This window comes from Gorilla gorilla, chromosome 14, assembly GCF_029281585.2.
Source record: "Gorilla gorilla gorilla isolate KB3781 chromosome 14, NHGRI_mGorGor1-v2.1_pri, whole genome shotgun sequence".
NCBI lineage: Eukaryota > Metazoa > Chordata > Mammalia > Primates > Hominidae > Gorilla > Gorilla gorilla.
In genome coordinates this window covers 43,629,377-43,651,942 of record NC_073238.2, presented here as the reverse complement: position 1 = coordinate 43,651,942, position 22,566 = coordinate 43,629,377, and the positions used below count along the sequence as shown (strand labels likewise).

Below are 22,566 nucleotides of genomic sequence, written 5' to 3'. Positions count from 1 at the left end.
TTTGTTCCCATGTGGGGAGAGCCTTTCTGAGGATGAGCCAAGAGAGGGGAACAAGGGGCCAGGAGATGAAAATGTATTCCTGCCGCTGCGGTTGAAGTGCCCCCTTGGGGACAGCCATGCCTCACGTCACCATGACCTCCGGAACCTCTCAGTTCTGTGAGCCCAAAATCCCTCTGTCCTTTTGCTTTCTTGTTGCCTAAGGCAGTTTGAATTAGGTTTCTCTAACATGAAACCAAAAAAGAGCTGAATAATACAATGCTGGCCAGAGAAAATAGCTCCTTAATCAATAAATGCACAGGCTCTTCTCTCATGGGGCCGTATGTTGGTCAAGAAGGCTCCTCGTGTGCCTTATCTATACGGAGATTCAGAGCTACATGAAAGAATGTTTGTACACAAACCCCAGAGCACTGGGGCTTTTGCCGGGAAGGACGAAGGCAGCAGGAGGGAAAGAAATGCCAGCCTCAGTCTGGTCTCAGAAGAGAAGCCCTTAAGTTTAATTTGAAATACTGGCACTGATTATATTCACCCAATGCCAATCACTACAAACCCAGATGGTCCTAGACTGTTTCGCCATAGTGTAGCAAGAAGCACCTCAAAAGCCTACAGGGGTGGGTGCTGCCTAGCAATCCATAGAGAGTGTCTCAGAAAAGAGAAGAAGAGTGTAAAAGCTCAGTTTCTCCCATGGACAAGGGCCTTCCACAATGGTATCAGTGGCTTCGACAACAGCTGGCAGAAGCACCATTGTGTATTTTATTTCTGAACTGGACATCATAAAAGTGACTTACAACTTGTTTATTACAAATGCTTAAAACAAAGACCAATTGCACAGGAGCCATGAAAACATGACTTGCGGGCCCTAAAGCTGCCCAATCAAGAGTGATGGCTCAATGTGTCAATTATAGATTTTAAAAAATGAGGAAACTCTTTTTACTCACCAGAAAGTCACTAACTGCTTGGTCTCCATTAGTCCCGAGTCCCTGAACATAAACAAGAATAACAGCTCACTCTGAGGACGAGGCTGTCATCTCAAAAAAAAAAAAAGAAAAAGAAATAACAAATGATAATAGCTAATTCAGGATCCTCATTGAGCATATCTAAATGGGAAAACAAGATTTAAGAGAATGCTATATATTTTTAATAAAAAGAAATCAGCACATCAAAAAAAAAAACCTAAAACATTTTTATAGGCTCTTAATCTCACATACAATAGGCTGCAAATTCCTGCAAGTAAATCTCAATATAAGTAAGAAAAGATAAGAAACAGAAATGATAAAGAAATATATACAGCAACAGACTTTATCCCCTAAGTATGTGAAGTTTTCCCTCCACTTGCCTATGAAAGCACATGCCACGGGGCTGACCCTGCCCTGGCCCCACAGATCAGCTCCCACACAGGGAACACGAGGACTGCAGACGCAGATGGAGCAAAGCAAGAAGAGGGAAAAGCGAAGGTGGCCACAAGGCAAGTGATGATAATCACTCCAGTGTAACTGGAAGGAGGTGAATAGAAAACATGAATGATGTAATCAGAAAATATAGATTCTGATGCCATTTGTAAGACAAATTGAATGGGAACAGTTCAAGGTAGGATTTATAGGGATTGGATAGAATGAAGAAAGGAAACATTATCTCGGTAAGAATATATCAAATAAAAGAGAAACCTGGATGAGTTATAAACTAAAGAGAGAGAGAGAGCGCGCACAAGCGAACTCAGGAGAGTTAGATGCAAGCACTAGAGGAAAGGAAATCAGTTTTCAGCTGCCAATAGTAATTTTTCAAATATTAAGAGGAATATCTGATATTGAGGCACTGAAGTTAATAGGAGAAACAATCTGAATATTGGGAAGGTGGATTTTAACCTATTTAAGGTTTGTTCCATTTCAACACACATGTACTGCATGCATGAAGGTAGAAATTGTAGCTAGGAATTTAAGGGAGAATAGGGAGGTTTCTGTATTCAAATAGAGGCCTAGAAAAATTAGGCCTCCATTAGAAGCCTAATTATTACCTGGATAAGACTAAGGGATAATAAATTCTGAAGATTATTATGAAAAGGTAAGGACAGAAGAGTGAACAAGTGGTTTTTGAAATATATGTATGTGTAAAAGCTTTGTAAATTCCCCAAGCCCAATAAATTCACTGATTGATTCATTATTAAGCACAAATAAACAGTGAGGCACTGTCCTAGTGAAAGACAGAGGTATGAGCTGTAACGGAAGTTACACTTTTGGGGGAGATATTTATCATAAGCATTTATAAACACCAGATGCCAGGTTGCAGTTGCTTCTGTGTATGTTACCTCACCTGACACCTGTCCAAACTCTGTGGGTATTATTGGTATTATTGGTTTGCAAATGAAGGAACTGAAGGTATGGAGTTTGTAACATATCTGCATTTACCAGTACGTGGCTGAACCTGCAACTTCTGGCCCTACTTAGCCTGCATTTCACTACACTGCAGTGGCCTCAGTGAGTCCTGAGAAGTAACGAGTTCTACTGCCTGCCTGCTCACCTGCCCATAGAAGCACAATGGATCCAAGTAGAGTGTGATTCCATTTGAAGGAAAGAAGCAAGGGGCAGGGGTGAGAAAGCTTAGAAGAGAGTCGGGGTGCTGGGGAGAGGGCAGGAAGGTGGTGACTAAGAGACCAGGAAATGGCTTAAGCCATTTGCTTTCAAATGCTGGGGGCCAGCAAATCCCAACATTCTTTCCATCCCTGGCCCCAACCTTTCTACCTCTGATGCTTCCTCCATACTATGTGGAACTCCTTCCTTTGGTAAAAAACCTCCATCCCCTACCTTTGTCCTCAATCTCTCTCAGAGCAGTTTTCTCAAATGGTTGCCACTGGTGCTTTTCCTCCACATCCAACTATGTCCTGGTCAGGAGGTCTCCTTCAAACTCTCAAATAACCCCACTAGAACATGAGGCCCCACACGTGTGTAAAGTACCTTTCCTTTGAGGTTCCAAGGTTCTTGCTGGCTAATTGAACACTATTCTTACAGCATGGTTACTGCCCCTCACACCCCCCAGGTGCAGTCTTCCCCTTTACCCTCAGGTCCTGACACTGGCAATCCCCAATGCATGACTCATCCAGCATCCCAGCTTTCAGTTCTTTGACACCTGCAACCCAAGAGGCACCCTGAATCAAGACCCTGGGCATCACCATGGACCTTGTCATCACCTTAAACTTCGCCTCTGAAATTCACATATCCTTCTTTCTGGTTACAACCTTCCATCCCCTCGCCATCTCACTATGCTGTTGCCTCTCTATCAATTCACATCTACAACTCAGACTATAATCCCTTTCCCCACACCATCAGTCTCCTTCTGTCTTCACCTCCCTTATTATTCAACCTAAAGTTTACCCCAGATTCCTTTACTTCTACTACCTTATTAGTCACATGCTTGCTCTCATTTCACAGAGACAACAGAAACTACCATGGTCAGAACTGTCTGCAGAACCCAACCCTAGCTCAATCCAGTTGTCACCCTTTTCTAGCCCAGCTGAGCACACAATGGCACAGATAGGGAACATCAAATTTATAGTCACCAGGTATCACTGTGGCCACAGCACAGTCCAGCAATTAATTCTTCCATTTTTTCCTTTTCATCCTTTGCATACCTTTTAAAAAATGATTTTTATTATTCTAATTGGCACATAGTAATTGTACATATGTATGGGGTACAGAGTGATATTTTGGAACATGTAAACAATATGCGGTGATCAAATTGGGATAACTAGCATACCCATCACCTCACACATAGATCATTTCTTTGTGTTGGGACCATGCCAGATCCTCTCTTCTAGCTACTTGAAAATATGCAATAGTGTATAATTAACTAGAGTCACCCTACAGTTTTATAGAACACTAGAACTGATTCCTTCTAACTGTAATTTTGCATTCATTAACTCATCTCTTATTGTCTCTCCTTCTCCCTACCCTTCCCAATTTCTAGTACCCACTATTCTATTCTCTAGTTCTAAGAGATCAACTTTTTTAGATTCCACATATAAGTGAGAACATGTGACATCTGGCTTTCTGTGCCTGGCTTATTTCACTTTTAACATAATGTCCTCCAAGCTCATCCATGTTGCCATAAATGATAACACTCGATTCTTTTTAATGGATGAATGGTATTCCATGGTGTATATGTACCACGTTTTCTTTATTCATTCATCTGTTGATGGACAAGGTTGATTCAACAACTTGGCTATTGTGAATAGTGCTGCAATAAACACAAGAGTCCAGATACCTCTACAATGTTCTGATCTCCTTTCCTTTGGATATATACCCAGTAGTAGAACTGCTAGATCATATGGTAGAAAACTATTTTTTAAAACAAAGTTCTGTACTGATATCTTTCTGAAAGGTCATTCTGCAAGGTTTTAAACAACAACAAAAACCACCCAGTAGTATCTTGTCTTATCCCTCCATACGCTTTCATACTCATCACTTCCACATTTTAAGCTGTTTTCTCTATTCATCTCCATAGATATAAGTAACATGTTTATAATGCTACTTCTTGATATTTACATTTTACATATATTTCAGTAACTTCTTGTTACAGCAAATGACAATTTTCTTTCTCTGCAGGCTCCCTTCCACACTACCTCCCCCATCATTGCAATACAGTTGTCCCATTTTTGGTTACGTCAAAATTCAGTTCACCTTGTTTAAACCAAATATAAATATTATTTACAACTGAACCATCTTCTTGTCTGACTTTTGTTTTCCCTGGGTTTAATAGCTGCTTTGGTTTTTGTTTGCTCAGTTTTCTATGTATATATTGCTAATTCTCCCACAAGTTCTCCATCAGCATATAACTTTCCTCTCACAATTATGACATGTAAGGTTATACCTCAGTGTGGTTTTGTTTTCTTAGAGCCATTCTTCCTGGAGCCCTCAATTCTCCATTTCATTCTAGACTGGTCATTTCTAGGGCTGTGGCATGGCTGTTATTTGAGTCACATCATCATTCTGGGAAATTCCTTTGCTTTTTTCCTACTTCAGGTTCCTATGCCTTCCTCTTTCTTGGTCTGCTTCCTTACTTTGGTAGAGCACATTTTTTTTTTAAGTTTCTGGAGAAAGGTATACATGAGGTAAATTACCTGACAGCTTCCAAAGCTGAAGATTTCTTCATCCAATTGGTTGCTTGGCTGAGTGCGGAATTTTAAAGTGGCACATGGCAGTCATTTCCCCCAGAAATGCTAAGGCATTTCTCTTTTAACTTCCAGGGTTGCTACTGATAAGCCTACTGATGCTATTCTAAATCTCAGCCTTTTGTGTGTGATCTGTCTGCTCTCTTGGGAAGTTCTTGGTGCCTTCTCCTTTTCCCCAGCGTTGTAAAATTTCATGCTGATGGATCTTTTTGTATCCATTATGCTGGACACTTATTGGGCCCTTTTAATCTGTAAACTCTCATTCTGCAGTTCTGGGAAATTTTCTTGATATGTTGCTTCATAATTACCTCTCCTCTGATTTCTCTGTTGTTTTTATGGAACTCCTAATATTTGTGTTCCATATATGTGTATACACATATATATGTAGATATATATCTTATTATACATCTTATCTCTCTAATATAATCTCAACCTATAGATGAATGTTTCTCTTCGGATATCTCCCATGCACATCACACTCCATATGTCCAAAATTGAACTCACTGTCACCTAACAAAACCTCTTTTCATTTTTAGCTTCCCTAACTTGGTAAATGTGCTTTTTTGCCCAAGCCATAAATAATGATCTTGCCTTCACCTCCTCCCTCTCTCACTTCTTTATGCTCAATAAAATGCCAAATCTTTTGAAATATACATCTTGTGTCTGTCTTAAATCTAGCCCACTTTTTTTTTTTTCACAGTCACTGCAACTTCGTAATTCACACCAGTGCCATGCCTCCTGTAGGGAGAGCTCTGCAGCAGCCTCCTACCTCTTCAACACTCCCGTTAGCTCTCCTCCCTCTACTCCAACACATCCTTCACACCTCAGCCTGCTGTTCTAATGTTCTGGGGCCACAGCTTTACTACACTATGGGTTGAATGCCTTCTCACCTGTCCATATTCCCCATTAGACAATACACTTCACAAACATTGCCCACTCAGTAAATATTTGTAAATAAATGAGTTGGTTATTATTACTAACTAATCACATTCTTCCCCCATGGAAAATAACATGAACCTTGAGATTAGGTGAATTCCTGACATTTTGAAATAGCTTTTTATCTTTCTTGTTTCTTCCTAGTACCTCTCTATCCCCACATAATAAACAGGCATGTTGTAAATGATTAATGAGAAATCCCTGTACATACTGCTTGAAAAAAAATGAGTAAAGCTCTAAATATGATGGATTTGTAGGAAGAAAATAATCCAGTTCTCTTGGGGAATCAGGACTTTGCATGATCTATTAGATACTGAGAGCATGTGAATAAGTAACTAGTGGTAATAAATACTTTGCATTTTTAAAGCTACACAGGTAGATGTTTGAATTTTATCCACTGTGGCAGTTTTCATTAAGCCAAATAAAAGAAATGATCTGGATTATTTGTCTCTTTCTACCCAATAATTTATTTTCACCATTAATTCAAAAGCACAATAAAATTGTGCCCTTTTTAAAGCTAACATTCTCCCCATATAAATTTAAAAATCCCTAACGTGGTCTATTTAGTATTAAGTGTCCACATGTTAGATCCTGTAGTTTTACTTGAAAGCCTGCCTCATCCTTTTAAAAATTTTTGGAGATATCATTTTCTTGAAAGAGCTCAAGCATTCCTTTATTCATTCATTTATCATATATTTATTGGTTGGCTACATTGTACTTGATATGGTATTAGCTGTTGGAGATTTCAAAGTGAAAAGACAGAATCCTCAGCTCTAGGAATTCACCAATTAGTGGGACATGTAAATAAGTAATGACAAGATATTGTAGCAAGCACCAGCCCAGAGGTTTGGGCAAAGATTTCTCTCTGGGAGCATGGAGGAGGAGCCAGGTAAGGCTTCACTGATGAAGGTTATGTTTGAGCTGAGACATGAAGTATGTGAGACTTGTCAAGAGAGCAAGGTCGCTGCAGAGCAGTGGGGTTGGAGGGATGTGGGGGCAGTGATCACGTGCAAAGGTACCGGAGTGAAGGGACAGCAGGTCAGGGAGAGCAGGGTGGGGAATGAGGCTGGAGGTTTGTTTTTGAGCCCAGCCTACATTGTCTCTAGCCCTCCATGATGTCCCACTTCACTAGACCAAGGCAAATATTCTTACTAATTTTCCCTCCAGTGAGTCTGAACTCCCCTGAAACTCCATTTGGAGGCTAAATAAGACTACCTTTGATTAGATAGTAATTGAACAATTTTTTGCCTTCTTTTTTATAAATGGGAAACTTTGTGATTGAAGTTGCCACTGAATGGAAACAATGACTAATAAACAAATAGAAAGTAAACAATAAGTTAAACTGTCTTTGGCTTCTATTGCTTATGGTTTAAACTAAGTTATCTGGCTAGGATGTCAGATTGAGACTCAGCCATCCAAGGTACACAAGTATTAAGATAAGTTATTTCCTTTCTTATAAAAGGACACGTATTCATTAGAGAGAAGTACAAAAAATACACTTTTTCTTCATTTGCATCATATTCTCAACCAGCCATAACCATTTAAATGCATTATTTCAAACCAAATTATACATATTCATTCACATATTTTTCTTAATCAACTAGTATAATACAGTTTTAAACATATCTATTATAAAATACAATACTTAACACTTATCTGTGCAGTTTAACACATAATTATAAAACAAACATCCATGCAATTGTTACCCAGGTGAGGAGTGGGAATAGAAGATCACTGGCAGCCAGAGGGATGTCAGGTCTCAACCCCGCCTTTCGATTCGAGGAAACAACTGTCAAGATGTCTGTAGTGATCATGTCTTGCTTTTCCTCATAGTTTTACCACTTCACCTGTGGCGGTAACAATATCCTGAAGTCTGTTTACAAACTTGACGTGGATGAAACCACACTGTCTGGATTCTGTGGTCTTGCAATTTCTACTACACATTGTACTTGTAATTTTCATCCACATGTAGCCCCAGTTCATCATTTGCATTGACAAATAATGATCCATTGTGTGCATACATCACAATAGATTCATTTATTCTAACATCAATGAAAGTTTGAGTTGCTCCCACTTCTAGTTTTTGGCCATTATGAACAATGCTGCTTTGAACAGGCTTGTCCATGTCTCTAGATACACGTGTATGAATTTCTCCTATATCTATGAGCAGAAACCCTAAATTATGGCACACATGGAAGTTTACTAGATAACACTAAATTATTTCCCAAAGTGGCTGTGTCGATTTCTCCTTTCCCACCAGCACTGTATGAGAGTTCCCCATGTACATCTTCACTAATATTTAAAAGGTCAGATTTCTAAAATGTCACCATTCTAATGGATACACACCTCGCTGTGATTTGAATTGCATTCTTCTGATTACTGATGATGTTCAGCACTATTTAAATATGCTTATTGGCTATTTGATTTTTTTACTTTTGTGGAGTGTTGACCCAATCTTTTTGTTCCTTTTTTGTCTGCCTTTTTGTGCACTCACTTGTAAGGGTTGCAATATGTAACCTTTTTAAAGCTTTATCATCTTTCATAATATTCATCTACACTATTTTTTCCAAGTGTAAACTAAATACTAACTTAGTTGTTTAAATCATAATTCACAGTTGAGACAGTAGCCACTAAAAAGTAGAAGTGGTAATTACGAATATCAATTATTTTCAAGTTGGAGGTGGAATTAGGTAAAAGACACAATGAAGAGGTTGTTCAGCATATGATTAAGGGCCCAGACATTCAGCTTTACTGTGTCCTTAGCTGTGTGACCTGAGGCAGGTTACTTGAACTCTCTGAGCATTTGTTTCCTCCTGTGTAAAATAGGTGACAACAGTAGCTACTCCACAAGGTTATTGTGAGAATAAAATGGGACTGTGGATTACGAGCGCTTAGCATAAAATTAACACAACTGAACTCATGGAGATAGAGAACAGAATGAAGGTTACCAGAGGCTGGGAAGGGTAGTGGGGTTGCAGGGAATTGGGGATGATTAATGGATACAAAAATATAGTTAGATAGAATAAATAGGATCTAGTATTTGATAGGACAACAGGGTACTACTGTCAACAATAATTTTTTGTATGTTTAAAAATAATGAAAAGAGGATAACTGAATTGTTTGTAACATAAAGAAAGGATAAATGCTTGAGGTGATGGAGACCTCATTTACCCTGATGTGACCATTGCACATTGTATGCCTGTATCAAAACATGGCATGTACCCCATAAATATATACACCTACTATGTACACACAAAAATTAAAAATAAGTGCTTTGCATAATGCCAGGCCCTTATTAAGCATGCAAAATGGTATTTCTTAGCAATATTATTATAAATATTTATTTAGAACCTACTATGTGGTCTGAATGTTTGTGTCACTCAAAAATTCACATGTTGAAATCTAAATTTTTTTACACAACAAATGTTCATGTTATTTTATTATTTTGTTCTTCAACTTCAAGTTCAGGAGTACATGTGCAGGATGTGCAGGTTTGTTACATAGGTAAATGTATGCCATGGTGGTTTGCTGCACAAACCATCCCATCACCTAGGTATTAAGCCCAGCATCCATTAGCTATTCTTCCTGATGCTTTCCCTCCCCCCATCCTCCACCCCACAGGCCCCAGTGTGTGTTGTCCCCATCATGTATCCATGTGTTCTCATTATTCAGCACCTACTTATAAGTGAGAACATGTGGTGTTTGGTTTTCTGTTCTTGTATTAGTTTTCTGAGGATAATGGCTTCCAACTCCATCTGTGTCCCTGCAAAGGACATGATCTCATTCCTTTTTATGGCTGCATAGTATCCCATAGTGTATATATATGCACCACATTTTCTTTATCCAGTCTATCATTGATGGGAATTTGGGTTGACTCCATGTCTTTGCTATTGTGAAGGGTGCTGCAATAAACATACGCATGCATGTATCTTTATAATAGAATGATTTATATTCCTTTGGGTATACATATAGTAATGGGATTGCTGGGTCAAATGGTATTTCTGCCTCTAGGTCTTTGAGGAATTGCCACACTGTCTTCCACAATGGTTGAACTAATTTACCCTCCCACCCAACCCTCCCAGACAATGTTTACCTGTGTATGCAAAAGTGCTCCTTTGTCTCCACAACCTCACCAGAACCTGTTTTGTTTTGTTTTTAACTTTGTAATAGTAGCCACTTTGACTGCCATAAGATGGTATCTCGTTGTGGTTTTGACTTGCATTTCTCTAATGATCAGTGATGTTCAGGTTTTTTTCATATGTTTGTTGGCTACATGTATGTCTTCTTTTGAGAAGTGTCTGTTAATGTTCTTTGCTTACTTTTTAATGGGGTTGTTTCTTATAAATTTGTTTAAGTTCCTTGTAGACTCTGGATATTAGACCTTTGTCAGATGGATAGATTGCAAAAATTTTATCCCAATCTGTAGGTTGCCTGTTCACTCTGATGATGGTTTCTTTTGCCGTGCAGAAGCTCTTTTTAATTAGATCTCATTTGTCAAGTTTTGCTTTAGTTGCAATTGCTTTTGGTGTTTTCATCATGAAATCTTTGCCCGTGCCTATGTCCTGAATGGTATTGCCTAGATTTTCTTCTAAGGTTTTTATAGTTTTGAGTTTTACATTTAAGTCTTTAATCCATCTTGAGTTAATATTGTATATGGTGAAAGGAAGGGGTCCATTTTCGTTTTTCTGCATATGGCTAGCCAGCACTCCCAGCACCATTTATTAAATAGGGAATCCTTTCCCCATTGCTTACTTTTGTAAAGTTTGTTGAAGATCAGATGGCTGGAAGCATGTGGTCTTATTTCTGAGTATATGATTCTATTCCATTGGTCTATGTGTCTGTTCTTGTACCAGTACCATGCTGTTTTAGTTACTGTAGTCTTGCAGTGTAGTTTGAAGTCGGGTAGCTTGATGCCTACAGCTTTGTTCTTTTTGGTTAGAATTGTCTTGGCTATTCAGGATCTTTTTTGGTTCCATTCTGTGAAGAATGTCAATGGTAGTTTAATGGGATAGCATTGAATCTATAAATTACTGTGGGCAGTATGACCATTTCCTTTTTCTTTTTTTGACTGAGCACAGGGGACTTTATTGATGGTACATGACAAGGTGGGGCTCCCTAGGCCCCTCCCTCTTCAGGAGATCTGCATGGAAACTCTGAGGAGGGGGGATTCTCAGTGTGGAGGGGGACTAAGTGTCCCCCAGCAGTGAAGGCCTCTCTCTTCCTCCTGTGCTCTCACTGGGGCTGGTGGTCTGGGGGTCTTACTCCTTGGAGGCCATGTGGGCCATGAGGTCCACCACCCTGTTGCTGTAGCCAAATTCATTGTCATACCAGGAAATGAGCTTGAAAAAGTGGTCGTTGAGGGCAATGCTAGCCCCAGCGTCGAAGGTGGAAGAGTGGGTGTCACTGTTGAAATCAGAGGAGACAAGCTGGTACTCAGTGTAGCCCAGGATGCCCTTGAGGGGGCCCTCTGACACCTGCTTTACCACCTTCTTGATGTCATCATATTTGGCAGGTTTTTCAAGACAGCAGGTCAGATCCACAACTGACAAGTTGGCAGTGGGGACACAGAAGGCCATGCCAGTGAGCTTCCCATTCAGCTCAGGGATGACCTTGGCCATAGCCTTAGCAGCGTCGCTAGGGGCAGGGATGATGTTCTGGAGAGCCCCATGGCTATCACACCACAGTCTCCTGGATGGTCCATCCACAGTCTTCTGGGTGGCAGGGACAGCATGGACTGTGGTCATGAGTCCTTCCATGATGCCAAAATTGTCACAGATGACTTTGGCCAGGGGCACTAAGCAATTCATGGTGCAGGAGGCATTGCTGATGATCTTGAGGCTGCTGTCATAATTCTCATGGGTCACGCCCATCACAAACATTGGGGTGTTGGCAGAGGGGGCAGAAAGGATGACCCTTTTGGCTCCTCCCTGCAAGTGAGCCCCAGACTTCTCCGTGATGATGAAGATGCTGGTGGACTCCACAATGTACTCAGTGCCAGCATCACCCCATTTGATTTTGGAGGGATCTCGCTCCTGGAAGATGGTGATGAGATTTCCAGTGATGACAAGCTTCCTGTTCTCAGCCTTGACAGTGCCATGGAATTTGCCATGGGTAGAACCATACTGGAACATGTACACCATGTAGTTGAGGTCAATGAAGGGGTCACTGATGGCCATAATATCTACTTTAGCAGAGTTAAAAGCAGCCCTGGTGACCAGACACCTAACATGACCAAATCTGTCGACTCTGGCCTTCACCTTCACCATGATGTCTCAGGGATGTGGCTGGCAATGCAAGAGAAAATGTGGCTGTCTGTCGAACAGGAGAAGCAGGGAGCCGACCATTTTCATGATATTGATTCTTTCTATCCATGAGCCTGGAATGTTTTTCCATTTGTTTGTGTCCTCTGTGATTTCCTTGAGCAGTGGTATGTAGTTTTCCTTGAAGAGGTCCTTCATTCGTCTTGTTGGCTGTATTTCTAGGCATTTTATTCTTTTTGTAGTAATTGTGAATGGGAGTTCATTCATAATTTGGCTCTCTGCTTTCCTGTTGTTGGTGTATAGGAATGCTAGCAATTTTTGCAGACTGATTTTATATCCTGAGACTTTGCTGAAGTGGCTTATCAGCTTAGGAAACTTTTGGGCTGAGATGATGGGGTTTTCTAGATATAGGATCATGTCACCTACAAACAAAGATAATTTGACTTCATCTCTTCCTATCTGAATAATCTTTATTTCTTTCTCTTGCCTGATTGCCCTGGCTAGAACTTCCAATACTATGTTGAATAGGAGTGGTGAGAGAGGGCATCCTTGTCTTGTGCCAGTTTTCAAGAACAATGCTTCTAACTTTTGCTTATTCAGTAGGATATTGACTGTGCATTTGTCATATATGGTTCTTATTATTCTGAGGTATGTTCCTTCAATACCTAGTTTATCGAGAGTTTTTAACATGAAGGAATGTTGAATTTTATTAAAGGTCTTTTCTGAATCTATTAGAGATAATCATGAGGGTTTTGTCTTTAGTTCCATTGATGTGATGAATCACATTTATTGATTTGCATATGTTGAACCAACCTTGCATCCTGGGATGAAGCCAACTTGATCATGGTGGATAAGCTTCTTGATGTGCTGCTGGATTCAGTTTGCCAGTATTTTCCTGAGGATTTTTGCATCAATATTCATCAAGGATACTGGCCTGAAGTTTTCTCTTTTTGCTGTATCTCTGCCAGGTTTTCTTATCAGGATAACGCTGGCCTCATAGAATGAGTTAGGAAGGAGTCCCTCCTCTTCAATTTTTTGAAATAGTTTCAGTAGCAATGGTATCAGTTCTTCTTTGTACATCTAGTAGAATTTAGCTGTGAATCCATCTGGTCACGGGTTTTTTTAGTTTGGTAGGCTATTTATTACTGCCTCAGTTTCAGAACTTGTTATTGGTCTATTCAGGGATTCAATTTCTTCCTAGTTCAGTCTTGGGAGGGTGTATGCGCCCAAGAATTTATTCATTTCTTCTAGATTTTCTAGTTTATGTGCCTAGAGATATTTATAGTATTCTCTGATAGTTGTTTGTATTTCTGTAGGGTCAGTGGTAATATTCCCCTTTTCATTTCTGATTGTTTATTTGATTCTTCACTCTTTTCTTCTTTATTAGTCTAGCCAGCAGCCTGTCTCTTTATTACTTTTTTTTCACAAAACTAGCTTCTGGATTTGTTGATTTTTTAACAGGTTTTTTCATGTCTGTGTCTCCTTCAGTTCTGCTCTGATCTTGGTTATTTCTTGTCTTCTGCTAGCTTTGGGGTCTATTTGCTTTTGGTTCTCTACTTCTATTATTTGAGATGTTAGGTTGTTAACTTACAATCTTTCTAGCTTTTTGACATGGACATTCAGTGCTATAAATTTCCCTCTTAATACTGCTTTAGTTGCAACCCAGAGATTCTGGTACATTGCCTCTTTGTTCTCATTAGTTTCAAAGAAATTCTTGATTTCTGCCTTAATTTCATTTTTACCCAAGAGTCTTTCAGAAGCAGGTTGTTCCATTTCTATGTAGTTTTTAAGTTTTCAGTGAGTTTCTTAATCTTGAATTCTAGTTTGATTGTGCTGTAGTCTGAAAGACTGTTATGATTTGTTTTTTTTTTTTACATTTGCTGAGAAGTGTTTTACTTCTGATTATGTGATCAATTTTAGAGTAAATGCCATGTGGTGATGAGAAGAATGTATATTCTGTTGTTTTTGAGTGGACAGTTCTGTAGATACCTATCAAGTCCACTTGATCCAGGGCTGAGTTCAGATCCTGAATATCTTTGTTAATTTTCTGTCTTGATAATCTGTCTAATATTGTCAGTGGGGTGTTAAAGTCTCCCACTATTATTCTGTGGGAGTTTAAGTCCCTTAGCAGGTCTCTGAGAACTTGCTTTATGAATCTGCATGCTTATGTATTGGGTGCATATATATTTAGAATAGTTAGCTCTTCTTGTTGAATTAAACCCTTTACCATTATGTAATGCCCTTCATCTTTTTTTTATCTTTGTTGGTTTATAGTCTGTTTTGTCAGAAACTGGATTACCACCTCTGCTCTTTTTCTTTTTTCCATTAGTGTGGTAAAATTTCCTCCATCCCTTTATTTTGAGCCTATGTGTGTCTTTTCATGTGAGATGGGTCTCTTGAAAACAGCATACTGATGGGTTTTGGCTCTTTATCCAGCTTGCCATTCTGTGCCTTTCAATCAGGGCAGTTAGCATGTTTACATTTTAGATTAGTATTGTTATGTGTAAATTTGATCCTGTCATCATGATGCTAGTTGGTTATTTTTCAAACTTTTTTTTATGTGGTTGCTTCATAGTGTCCCTGCTCTGTGTACTTCAGTGTGTTTTCGTAGTGGCTGGTATTGGTTTTTCCTTTCCATATTTTGTGCTTCCTTTGGGAGCTCTTGCAAGGCAGGCCTGGTGGTGATGAATTCCCTAAGCATTTGCTCGTCTGTAAAGGATCTTAGTTCTCCTTCACTTATGAAACTTAGTTTGGCCAGATCTGAAATTCTGGGTTGGACATTCTTTTCTTTAAGAATGTTGACTACTGGCCTCCAATCTCTTCTGGCTTGTAGATTTTCTACTGAGAAGTCTACTGTTAGTCTAATGGGTTTCCCTTTGTAGGTGACCTAGCCTTTCTCTCTGGCTACCCTTAACATTTTTTCTTTCATTTAATCTTGGAGAATCTGATGATTCTGTGTCTTGGGGTTGATCTTCTCATGGAGTATCTTACTGGGATTCTCTGCATTTCCTGATTTTGAATGTTGGCATGTCTTGCTAGGCTGGGGAAATTCTCCTGGATGATATCCTGCAGTATGTTTTCCAACTTGGTTCCATTCTCCCCATCTTTTTCAGGTACCCCAATCAGTCATAGGTTTGCTCTCTTTACATAATCTCATATTTTTCAGAGGTTTTGTTCATTGCTTTTCATTCTTTTTTCTCTATTCTTGTTTGCCTGTCTTATTTCAGAAAGATAATCTTTAAGCACTGAGATTCTTTCCTCCTCTGTCCATTCTGCTGTGATTACACTGTGAATTTGTCATGTTGTTTTTCAGCTCCATCAGGCCAATTATATTCCTCTCTAAACTGGCTATTCTAGCTATCAGCTCCAGTATTATCATGATTCTTAGTTTCTCTGCATTGGGTTACAACATGCTCCTTTAGCTCAGCTAAGTTTGTTATTACCCACCTTCTGAAGCCTACTTCTGTCAATTCAGCCATCTTAGCCTCAGCCCAGTTCTGTGTCCTTGCTGCAGAGGTGCTGCAGTTATTTGGAGAAGAGGCACTCTGGCTTTTTGAGTTTTCAGCATTTTTGCATTGATTCTTTCTCATCTTTGTGGGCTTATCTACCTTTGATCTTTGAGGTTGCTGACCTTTGAATGAGGTTTTTGTGGGGTCTTTTTTGTTGATGTTGTTGTTTTCTGTTTATTTGTTTTTATTTTATCAGTCAGGCCATTCTACTGTAGGGCTGCTATGGTTTTCTGGGGGTCTGCTCCAGATCTTAGTTGCCTCAGTTTCTCCCATATGTGGTTATCACCAGTGAAGAGCACAGAACAGCAAAGATGGCAGCCAGCTCCTTCCTCTGGAAGCTCCATCCCAGGGGGTACTGACCTACTGCCAGCCTGCATGTACCTGTAGGAGGTGGCTAGAGACCCCAGTTGGGAGGTCTCACCCAGTCAGGAGGAATGGTATCAGGGATCCACCCAAAGAAGCAGTTTGGCTGCTGTCTGGTAGAGCAAGTGTGCTGCATTGGAGGGACCCTTCCTCATCTGGACCGCCTGTCTTCTCCAAAGTCAGCAGGCTGGCATAGCTGAGTCAACTGAACCACAGAGATGGTGGCTGCCTCCTCCCGCAGGAACTTGAATCCATCTCAGGGAGACTCCAACCCAGTGCTGGGCTGACTGGGACTCTAAGCTAGTGATTCTTAAGTTGTGAGGTGCCATGGAAATGGGGCCCACAAAATGACATTGCTTGGCACCCTGGATTCAGCTCCCTTCCTAGGGATATGTATGGATGGAATTCCCATCTTCCCAGGGATCCCAGGGCTAGAGTATGTGACACTCCTGGGACTGTGTGTGTGCCTGAGTGGCTGCTCTGCCAAAACTCCACACAGCTCTGTGTATAGACCCAAAGCCCTGAAGGCATGGGCTCACAAGGGGATCTCCTGATCTTTGGGTTGCAAAGACCCATGGGAGAAGCATGGTTTTCCAGGTGGGGTTGCACAACCACTCACTGGTTCCCTTGGCTGGGGGTGGGGGTTCCTTTGGCTCTGTGCCACTCCTGGGTGGGCCGTCAGCAGCCCCAGCTTTTCTTCATTCTCTGGTTTGTGTTGTTTGCCTAGTCAGTCCCATTGTGAGAATCTGGATATTTCAAACTGAAGGTGCTGAATTCACTTGCCCCTTTTCATTCCTCTGAGTGCTGGAGACTGCAGCTGCTTCTAACTGGCCATCTTGGATCCATCTCTGAAATCTAATTTCTAATGTGATGGTATGGAAGGTGGGGCCTTTGGGAGGTGATTAAATCATGAGAGTGAATCCCTCAGGAATCAGATTAGTGCTTTTATAAAATAGGCCCCCAAAAGCTCATTTGCACCTTCTACCAGGTGAGGACACAGCAAGAAGGCACCATCTATGAGGAATGGTCTCTTACCAGATATTAAATCTTCCCATGCCTTCATCTTGGAATTCCCAGCCATAATTATTAGAAATAAATGTTTATTGTTTATAAGCCACCCAGTTTATGGTATTTTATTAAAGCAGCCTGAACAGACTAAGATAAACCTATGGATTATACGCACTGTACTAGTGTATCCAGTCATTAATGAATGAAGTTGGTGTTATTTTCCTTTTTCCAATGAGGAATTCAAGGATCAGAGAAGTTAAATAATTGAATCAGGGTCACACAGCAATTAGTGGTAATCTCGGTCTAACTTCAAAGCTCATTCCTTGTTCCCCATGCCATCCAAATTCTGTGATAGAAACTGACAATTCACACTGTAGATTATTAATAAAGTTGTTCCATTCCTTTGAATGCAAATCATGTAGAGAAAGAAATATGTCCAACGTGGCTTTTAACCCAAACATGTGTAGACCACTCTTTAAAAAAGAGTCTACAACTTGCCATGTTTTTCCCAGGTTGTAGGCACAAAGCAGTGCATGCTGGCAGCTGAGGCAGGCTGGGCCTCTGCTGGGTGACTCTGGGCCACAGCAGCTGTGTAAAGAGGGCCATCACCATCAGAATCACCCCATTCCAGGCCTACACAAAAGGGCAATGAGAGCTGCTGCAGGGTCCTAGGCAAGAGAATAACAGGTCCAGGCTGGCATTTGAAAGGTGAAAGGCTACCACCAACAGTTGGGGGTGGGGGGCAAGCTAGAGGGCTTTCCCCTCATCCCTCACATCAGCTAGGCTGGTTGGGTGACTATTGATTAGCAAAGTGTGGGCCCAAAGTGGTTCTCAACAGAAATTTGCTGACTGGTGGGTTAAAGATGAAAGATGTGAAGGCTCTGCAATGCCAAATAAATATGTCACTCTTCTCCAGTTATCTTACAGAATTGATGACTGGCATTTGTCTCCTTCCAGTGCCTTGATCTTGGATGTTCCAGCCTCCAGAACTGTGAGAAATAAATGTTTGTTGTTTATAAGCCTCTCAGTCTTAAATTTTTTATAGTGGCTTGAATAGACTAAGATAAAACCTATGGATGATAAGCTCTGTGCTAGTGAATCCAGCCATGGATGAATTAGGTTGCATTCATTTTCTTCTTATTCTTGCATCTTTTACTACACCCCATGAAGAACTACTGTCTTCAAATAATACACCCCTTGAAGACTTCACTTCAAACACATCAAATACTACTCTTGGTATTTGGTATTTCTTCAATGTAACATAGCTAGTAGAATATATAAGTCTGAAAAGAAATGGAAAGTTTTAAAACAGTGACATGTAATTAAAAGTTTCATGCTCCTCATACTAAGAAATTGGGCCATATGATGGTAGCAATTTGCATAAGAATGCATTTATAGTACAGTAGGCAGATTTCTGAAACATACAAATGTTGAAAATCACAATGGAAAACTCAGCTCCAAAAGACCATTTGCATTAATTACTGTTGGACAAGCTCCCATAGCTCCTCAAGGCTGACAAGCAGGGTGGGCAAAATACCAGGTGTGTAACATTTTAAATACAATATGTGTATATGCTCTTAAATGAAAATTAGGATTTTAGTGTCCTACTTTTGAAGAGCATCCACAAAAGGTTTCAGACCAGCCTACAGGGGGCTTAATATTAAGGTGGGTCACAAGAGTGTTATAAATTCTCTTCTGGCACTATAGGTATGTCCTGTAATGTCTTCCATATTATCTAAAATTACCTAAAATATTATTCTTGCTATTGTTTTGATGAAAGCGTTTAAAAGGCATAGCAGAGAAAGATAAATGGATCTCTTCCCTTACTTGGATTCTTCTGTGACATTTCAATGACAATAGCTAAATAGCACCCTGAGCCACTTAATTTGTAATAGAGGATGAGGTTATTAGGGTTTTAAAATCAAGTGCCCCCCCAAAAAATTCAAATTGTTCCAATGAATTTTACTGGACTGCCCAGTAAAATTAGAGACTAATTAAACTGCTGTGAATTTTCTGTGCAATTTTTTTTTCATGCTGTCTTTAGACCATTTCACAGCTTGCAAGTTTCTCCATAGAGGGCTTGGAAAAAAATGGGGGAGCATATATTTTCAAATTTACAATGTATCTAATTGTTAGCAGCCGTAGTTCAAGATTTCAAGGGGAGCAAGGCTTGAGAAACCTCTAGCTTTACAAAGAAACAACTCATGTCATTAACCTGAATGGAATGCAGTTCCCCATCATCACCGGCCACTTCTATGGAAGCTTTAGGTCTCTGCCAGCATGTTTTCTGTGCACTCTGTTATGTCTTCTTGGACACTCATTTCCCTTTCACAGCACTTAGCATAAATGTAACTCAATAATTAGGTGTGTAAGTACAAGTTTCATGTTGCTCTCTCCTGTGACTCCCATCAGCTCCACAGGGACAAGGACTGTGTCCATCTTATTCACCATGATTTCCCCAGGTATCTAACAAAGCGTTCAGCTTGAAGAGGGTACACAATCAATATATGTTGAACAAATGGAGGCCCATCCAAATGTTCACCGATCCTTAGTCCCGGGATGTCTGAGAGTTGACTTTGGTGTCGCAGCCTGTGATTCCCAGTGCTTCCTGGCTTTCCTTCTTCTGGCCAGAAAGAATAGCAGACAGACCATCTAAGACATGCACTCATGTGGCTCTCCAAATGATGAAATAGACAGATCCTTCAACCAGAAATTGTATACATCATCTCCATTATATTTTCCTGTCTCTCTGATCTCATGCAAAGAAATGGAGCTCATATTTATTATCTTTATTATTCTCCCACAAAGATTCTTTTAAATGCTTCTATTCTCCTACAAACTCTTCTACCCCCAAACTAATTGCCAGTTCCCTGTTGTCTTCACAATGACAAATAAGTTGACAGGGTGACAGCAATCTAGACTCAGCCTTGGGGAGACCACAGTCAGCACAGGGCAGTAAGGGCATCTTCTCTGAAGATACCAGTGCAGCCTAATTGCTTTGACCTTGCCTCTTCTGGTGTCAAATCTGGGAGATTCCTGAACACTCCCCCAAGTGAACAAGAGCTTATGAGGCACCATGATTCTTTCATTACTGGAAAATAACATGCTTTTAGAGTTATTTACATTAAAGGAATGCATATCATATGCTACAGTAAGAATAAGCTCACAAATTACCTAGGACCACAATTCCAGTAGCCATCAAGTGACCCTATTTCTTACTTTGTTTTTTCCTGAGGCTGAATATTTTATTTTAGCAAGGTCTTCCTAAAGACCATCATTTTCTTCACTAAAGATGTGCACAGAAAGAGAAAATGATACTTGAGAGGACTGGAGGAAGGCAGGGAGAACTTGGTAGAACAGCTCTGTCTGGCACATGTACACATCATCAAAGTGCTCAACAAACACATTTTGATGATGTTAACAAGCTACTTATATTATTAAATTACAGTATGACCAGAAATCCCTAAATGTGTGAAATCAATAACAATTTATTTTTCAAGAAGCAAAATTAATTTTTATGACACAAGTAGAGATCCTTTAGCCTACTGAGTAGCAGCCTATTCCCAGGGAATGTTTTTCCTTAGGTAGAGAGGAACTCAAATAATAATATATCAGTTACTCATTTTTTATACAACTACTAGAAATCCTTCTGTACCTTAGTCTGAATAAAGGAATTTTATTTTCTACAATGCATCATACCAATATGACAGAATCAGAGGGCATATTGACAAGAAGTAATTCATCTTCAAATCAATATTTGCAGCTGCAAGTATTTTCCTATTTGCTACAACAGTGCAAGCCAGTTAGAAAAGTCAACAGGTACAGCCCCACTATTAGTGTAAAATTATATGGATCAATGCACTGAAGAGATTTTGTATTTGACATATGAACAGCAGAAAAACTTTTCATAAAAATTTTGAGAGGAAGAACCACTACATGACTAAAGCTAAGTTTCAGGAATACTTGAGATCCTTTCTTTTACACAGCACTGAATAGCATGTTTTGTGTGTGTGTGTGTGTGTGTGTGTGTGTACACATATAATCATTAGCACTAAATCCGCAACACTTTCCATTGTTATCACACTGATCTCAATGATCATTATGAACTTACAGGAAATCAATATTATAGGAGTGGATCATATACCTCAAACATGTTTAGGACAGGGCATTAGCTCTTCGCCTGCATCTGAAACCCCTAAGAGGGACAAGTGTAAACAGACCTCAGAATTACTGTAGGGGAGTTGGGAAACTATATGTAAGGTAACTAGCAAGAATAACTAAGTCTCTAAGTCGTATTTTTCAATCAAGGTAACTTCAGTAAAATGCAATTAATTGGCTTCCATCGAAGTAAGAATATTTAAATAGCAGAAGTTAGGTCTATAGGTTTTAAAGGCCAACAGGCTTAGGTTGATTCCTGCTACAAAGAAGTTGTATGACTAGGGGTGTGGGGGTTACTTAATTTCTCTAAACTACAGCTTCCTTGAGCATCAGAAGTTGAATATACAAACCCCTAAGAATATTGCATGACGCATACAGAATTCTTAACAAACATATCTTTTTTAAAAAGGAAATAAGAAACGACTTTCATAAAATATTTTTGTTATTTATATGCCTGGTATCTAAAATACTTATGCATCCTTTCAATTGTCAACAGAATATTACATGTAAGACAAAGATGCCAAGGACATTCATTAGGTAAAATGCAAGTCTCTTCATTAAATGATATTAAGAAGAAACTGTACATCCATATGCAGAAAAATGAAACTAGACCCCATCACCATATACAAAAATCAACTCAAAATAAATTAAAGACTTTAATGTAAAACTTGAAACTATGAAAATACTAGAAGAAAAAATAGGAGAAATACTTCGGGACATTGGTCTGGGCAAAGATTTTATGGAGAATACCTCAAAAGCACAGGCAACAAAAGCAAAAATATACAAACAGAATTATGTAAAACTAAAAAGCTTCTGCACAGTAAATGAGACAATCAACAGGCTGAAGATACAACCTACAGAATGGGAGAAAAAAATTGCGAATGATTCATCCAATAAGAGATTAATATCCAGGATATAAAAAGAACTTAAACAACTCAACAGTAAAAATCAAAATAATTCAATTAATAAATGAACAAATGAGCTGAATAGACAACCCTCAGAAAAGATATACAAATGGCCACCAGGTATATAAAAAATGTTCAACATCACTAATCATCAGGGAAATGCAAATCAAAACCACACTGAGGTCATCTCACCCCAGTTAAAATGGTCGTCATCAAAAAGACAAAAAGTAACAAACATTGGTGAGAACGTAGAGAATGAGGAACTTTTA

General features: G+C 39.6%; 2 protein-coding genes across 10 annotated transcripts in view; both read right to left on the bottom strand.

Annotated features, from left to right (window-relative positions):
• Nucleotides 1–22,566, bottom strand: part of MTUS2 (microtubule associated scaffold protein 2) — a 694,372-nt gene that overhangs the window by 191,357 nt on the left and 480,449 nt on the right. The window lies entirely within an intron of this gene.
• On the bottom strand, nucleotides 10,193–20,859 carry LOC101137912 (glyceraldehyde-3-phosphate dehydrogenase-like). The gene has a single exon (XM_055359742.2). It carries the CDS (start codon nucleotides 12,358–12,360, stop codon nucleotides 11,353–11,355), a length of 1,008 nt encoding a protein of 335 aa, XP_055215717.1. The 5' UTR covers nucleotides 12,361–20,859; the 3' UTR covers nucleotides 10,193–11,352.